At 44.7% G+C, this 5400-nt stretch overlaps 1 protein-coding gene across 2 annotated transcripts; it reads left to right on the top strand.

Moving 5' to 3' along the window:
- Positions 1-2405: 2405 nt before the first annotated feature.
- EXO5 (exonuclease 5) lies at positions 2406-5007 on the top strand. Of its 2 annotated transcripts, XM_080920978.1 has the most exons (3): positions 2406-2527; positions 3621-4772; positions 4910-5007. In XM_080920978.1, exon 2 carries the CDS (start codon positions 3651-3653, stop codon positions 4764-4766), a length of 1116 nt encoding a protein of 371 aa, XP_080777104.1. In that variant the 5' UTR covers positions 2406-2527; positions 3621-3650; the 3' UTR covers positions 4767-4772; positions 4910-5007. The 2 variants fall into 2 exon arrangements, with proteins under 2 accessions (XP_080777104.1, XP_080777103.1); XM_080920977.1 differs by lacking the exon at positions 4910-5007 and having other exon boundaries at positions 3621-4852.
- Positions 5008-5400: the final 393 nt, after the last annotated feature.

Here is a 5400-nt window from a genome sequence, read left to right as displayed (position 1 = left end):
TGGTGTCCTTACATGGTCAAAAACTGAGCCCCTTGGTTGGCACTCTTGGGTGGGTTGCTGGAAACAGGGAGATGAGGAGTGATGATGTGTCCGCCCAGAGTTTTTCCCCAAGCAGACAGGGAAATTTTCTCTGTATGGTGGTATTGTGGGAAGGAGGGCAGACAGAGTTTCCCAGCTTGTGCAGTGGAAGAGCGGGGCTTCTAGCCTAACAGCAACCCTTTTAGGGGTATCATATTAGATACTTAATGATTCATAACAGCAGAAAAATTAGTTATGAATTAGCAACGAAAATCATCTTGTGGTCGAGGGTCATCACAGTATGAGGAACTGAATTAAGGGATCACAGCATTGGGAAGGTGCAGAACCACTGCTCTAGCAAATCTGTATGCCTCTCTATCCCTGTATGGCTACAATGGCGCTCTAAAACATGTACCCAAGCAAACTACATTACTGCTTAAAATCCTTCAGTTGTTTATAATTAAGTGATGATAAAGGTCATTGTGGTGGTTTGAATATGCTTGGCCCAGGAAGAAGCACTATTAAGAGGTATGGCCTTGTTGGAGGAAGTCACTGTGTGTGTGTGTGTGGGGGGGTGCTTTTAGACCCTCTCTCCTTGATGCTTTCAGATCAAGATGTAGAATTTTCAGCTCCTCCAACACCACACCTGCCTGGATGCTGCCATGATAATTGACTGAACCTCTGAATTGTAAGCCAGCCTCAATTAAATGTTGTCCTTTATAAGAGTTGCCTTGGTCATGGTGTCTCTTCACAGCAACGGAAACCCTAAGACAATTGTCTTAAATGCAGGACTGTTGGTACTACCCAAATATACTTTGGTTTTGTCATAAAAATTTTATGGTCCCCAAATACCCAATCTTATTACTGGATAGTCTTGGGGCCTAACTCTAGGCTCTAGCAGGATTAAGAGGCTAGGCTCAGCCACTGACCTTCGATATGCTCTTAATGAAAGAAAGGGGATTTATTCAGTGAGGCCACTTTGGAAAGAGGAACAAACAGAGGTCTAATGATTTCCAAGATCTCGCTGGGGTCCTGACTTGCGGTTTAGGTTTAAACAAGGCAAGAGGGATGTACAACTAAGCTGGTCAGGTCAAGGAAAGGTCCTGTCCATGGTTGTCTTAGCTTGTGTCTTCTGCAGAGTGGTTTGACAAGCTAAGAATCCTGTGAAGTCTCTTCCTGGGAGACAAGCCCTCCACTGGGTAGTTCTGGGAAAATTCTCTGCTACAGCTTCCATACTGCCAAAGGGAGATGCATGGGGTCTCTTTTATCTTTGTTCCCACCGTGACTGGGGATGGTATTTCGTGGGTTTTAGCCCTCCTTTGTACAATTTCCTCTTTCTTTCTACCCAAGTTCTTTGTTTGGCTTCTGTTCACCCTCCCTCAGATATAATACACTTTATAAAACTTTGATTCTTGTGAATCTCTTAAATTGCTGACTGACTGTACTAAATGAATCTCACAGAGAGGCTTTAATCCTTCCAGACTTTAGACTCAAGTCTAAACTTCCAGTGCTGAGAGTTTTGGTGTGGGACATCGTAGGCTGGGAAGTATTTCTCGAAGGTTCTAAGTTTAGGAGCACTAGCTGCTCTTGCAGAGGGCCTGAGTTTGTTTCTCTGTGGCCTTCTGTAACTCCGAGACCCTCTTCTGGCTTTTACGTGCACCAAGCAGACATGTACCACAGACATACATGTAGGGAAAAATTTTTGCACATAAAGTTAAAATAAACATTTGAAAAAAAAATCTTTGAAAAGAATCTGGGTATAGGGACACAATGGCTGTATTCTCAGCACCGAAAAGAGCAGAGGCAGGAGTATCCCAAATTAGAGGCGGGGACGGTGACAACAACATCCTTCCAGGCTGAAATATACTGGCGCATAAAAGAAATAGAGCGAACTGTAGACGCCCACTTAGTCCCAGTCTCGCGAGAACCAGGGCCTCCGGGGCGGATGGGGGAGGGGACGCAAAAGCTGCCGGGAATTCTGGGACGGAGTGAAGGGCTGAGGGACCGCCTCTTTCAGGCACGCCCCTCGTTCGTGGTTCTTGTTCTGTGCATTTTGGGTCCGGCAGGTTCCGAGCCTGAGTCTTTGTGAGCGGGCACACCACGGGGACAGGGGCTGGAGGCTGAGTGGAAAGCACACGCCTGCCTGCGTGGAAGGCCTGTAACGAGTCAGAACGCAGGGGATTAAAAGGCAGTAGCAGGCACACAGAAGCCATCAGCGAGGCAGGACCTCCGACCTCAGGCTGCGGCTGGGAACCTGGAGGGCAGAACTGATCGGCTGGAGACCTCACCCGGAGAGGCCAGTGTTAGGAGGATTTATGACAGGCAGCTGACCTTGCAGTGTGGCTCAAGTGGAAATACCGTAATGTGAGGGCGTGGCCAGGTGAAAAGGACACAAGCCCACATTCCATCATAGTAAGGGCCCAAGTGCCTGCCCATTTCCCCTCGGCTCGCTTTGCCATTTTAATACATGCTCTTCCCTGTGAAGAGAGGGAAACCAACTGAGGCCCAGGTGAGTACGAGTTACCTCTCTGCTAAAGTTACCATTTTTCAGAGCAAATAGATACATAATAGACCCGTCATTTCCTTTGGAAGGGGAAGGAAAGCCACATTTATTGTATGTTAATATCTATCCTGTTTTAGCTCTGTAGGAATTGCAGGTTTAATTTACCAATTCCACATTTTAAAGATATGCTAGTATCATCAGAAAAAATTTGAAACATCCCCAAGATTATTCAAGAGACAAGTAGCATACCAGCAAACTCTACTGGACTTATCAAGATTAATCCAAAATTTGTATCTGCAGGACCCCTAGACACTGACCTGGTATTTTCTGGAAATCTGTCTCATTCTTTTTCACGTAATAATTTTTAGCTTTATTTGTGCACTTTAAAAACATATGTAAAATATTTAATATGGATATTATTAGATATTTATATCTTTAAAGAGTCAGAAGTCTGCCAGGCAGTGGTGGTGCCTTTAGTCCCGGCAGCAACAGGCAGTTAGTTCTTTTAGTTTCAGATTGAGTTCCAGGACAGCCAGGGTTATACACGGAAAACCTGTCTTGATACCCTCCCCCAAAAGATAAAAGTCCAAAAAGGAAGTCTTAGCGCTTTTGATGGATGATATGGTAGCTTTATAACTAATCTCTGGTATATCTCAAAGCACTAGTCCAGGCAGTAGGCAAAGTCATAATGTGTCAGTAGGTCATTACATCATCCTTTCTGAACTTCTGTTTTTAGCAGCATAAGAGTGTGTAAGCTCTGCGTTTGAGTCTAAATTTTACATCAGTGTGAACTGTTGTCCTTTTTCATGAATATGAAGCTCTTGTCTGTCTCAGCATACTCATTTTTGTACTTTTAATTGTGCTAGTAGACCTTTCTTCATAATATTTTAGTGGCAGATCCACAAATAAAACAAAATAGTTACACTCATAGCAGAATTCTGCTGGGCTACAGTTATAGTGTGCAACGACCAGCATTTTCCTACTACTCCTACTACTACTCCTCACACAAGGCCCTGGATTCAGTTCTCAGTACTGAAATGAACGAATGAACCAACTGAGGAATTTGCAAGTCTTTGACAGTGTTTGGTATGTTCTGTAGGTCCATACTTGTTCAATCTAGGGCTGTACCATGGCTGAGACCGGGGAAGAGGAGACAGCATCAGCAGAAGCCTCAGGGTTCTCAGACTTGAGTGACTCAGAATTAGTTGAGTTTCTGGACCTGGAAGATGCCAAAGAGTCAGCTGTTTCACTTAGCAAGCCCGGCCCTTCTTCTGAACTCCCTGGGAAGGATGACAGACCTGTAAGCTTGCAGAACTGGAAAAGGGATGTCTTATCACCCATGGAGAGATTCCACTTGAAATATTTATATGTCACGGACCTGTGTACTCAGAACTGGTGTGAGTTGCAGATGGTGTATGGGAAGGAACTTCCTGGTTCTTTGACCCCTGAAAAGGCAGCTATTTTGGACACTGGTGCGAGCATCCACCTGGCAAAAGAACTAGAACTTCATGACCTTGTGACAGTCCCCATCACCACTAAAGAAGATGCTTGGGCAGTTAAGTTTCTGAACATGCTATCAATGATTCCTACCCTACAGTCGGAAGGGCGTGTCAGAGAGTTTCCAGTGTTTGGGGAAGTGGAGGGAATATTTCTTGTTGGAGTGATTGATGAGTTACACTACACATCCAAGGGGGAACTGGAGCTGGCTGAACTCAAGACACGAAGGCGTCCTGTGCTCCCCCTGTCAGCTCAGAAAAAGAAAGACTATTTTCAAGTTAGTCTATACAAATATATCTTTGATGCCATGGTACAAGGGAAAGTGACTCCTGCTAGCCTAATCCACCACACTGAATTGTGTCTGGACAAGCCACTGGGGCCTTCGGTGCTGAGGCATGCCAGACAAGGAGGCGTGTCTGTAAAATCTTTGGGTGATCTTATGGAACTGGTTTTCTTATCTCTCACACTGTCTGATCTCCCTGCTATTGATAGCCTAAAACTTGAGTATGTCCATCAAGAGACTGCCGCTATGCTGGGCACAGAGATTGTAGCCTTTGAAGAGAAAGAAGTGAAAAGCAAGGTGCGGCATTTTGTGGCCTACTGGATGGGCCACCGAGAGCCCCAAGGCGTGGATGTGGAAGAGGCATGGAAGTGTCGGACCTGTGACTTTGTGGACATCTGCGAGTGGAAGAGGAGCGGTGGAGTTCTCAGCTCTTCCTGGGAGCCCAAAGCCAAGAAGTCGAAATGAATGAAGGTATACTTTCAGAAATGTTGGTCGTTTCTGTTCTTCAGATGTCTGTGTAAGAGGACCAGTCTTGAGGCTTGGCTTTTGTGGATAATGTTTTTATTTTAATTTTTATGTTTACAATCTTGAATAACATTCCAACCCAGGGCCAAGGATCAGCAGTGTGTGAAGAGATGTGGTGTTGACCCTGGAGCTTTGAGATACATTGCAAAGAAGACAGATGCCCGTCCCGTCTGCAGCAAAGGCGTCCCTCACTAATCACTGTTGGCTCAAGAAGATCCTTTGGATTCTGAGAAATGTTTATTTTTTTTTCTTGATAAAATTTCTTCTTTTACATTTTTTACAATAAAAGTGAAATGCTGTCTAGAAGTTGACTTGATATTTGTGTGCTTGCTGATCTGAGTTCTCTAAAGATGGCCGTTACACTACACATAATTGTATGGTGTCAGAGCCTTCCCATTCATGTGTAAACATTTTCGAAGTTGAGCTAATAGAATAAGCAGACCACAAATTTAAGAAGCTAGAAACTGCCCAGATACCCATCATCAGGCGAGTGAGATGGTATACCAACCGCAATATGTGACACAGCATTCATGAATCTTAGCAACACAGTAGGTGTAAAGGGTAAGTCCGAACG

The sequence above is a fragment of the Micromys minutus genome, assembly GCF_963924665.1.
Source record: "Micromys minutus genome assembly, chromosome: 9".
In the NCBI taxonomy this organism is placed as follows: domain Eukaryota; kingdom Metazoa; phylum Chordata; class Mammalia; order Rodentia; family Muridae; genus Micromys; species Micromys minutus.
This window is presented reverse-complemented; position numbering and strand designations above follow the sequence as displayed.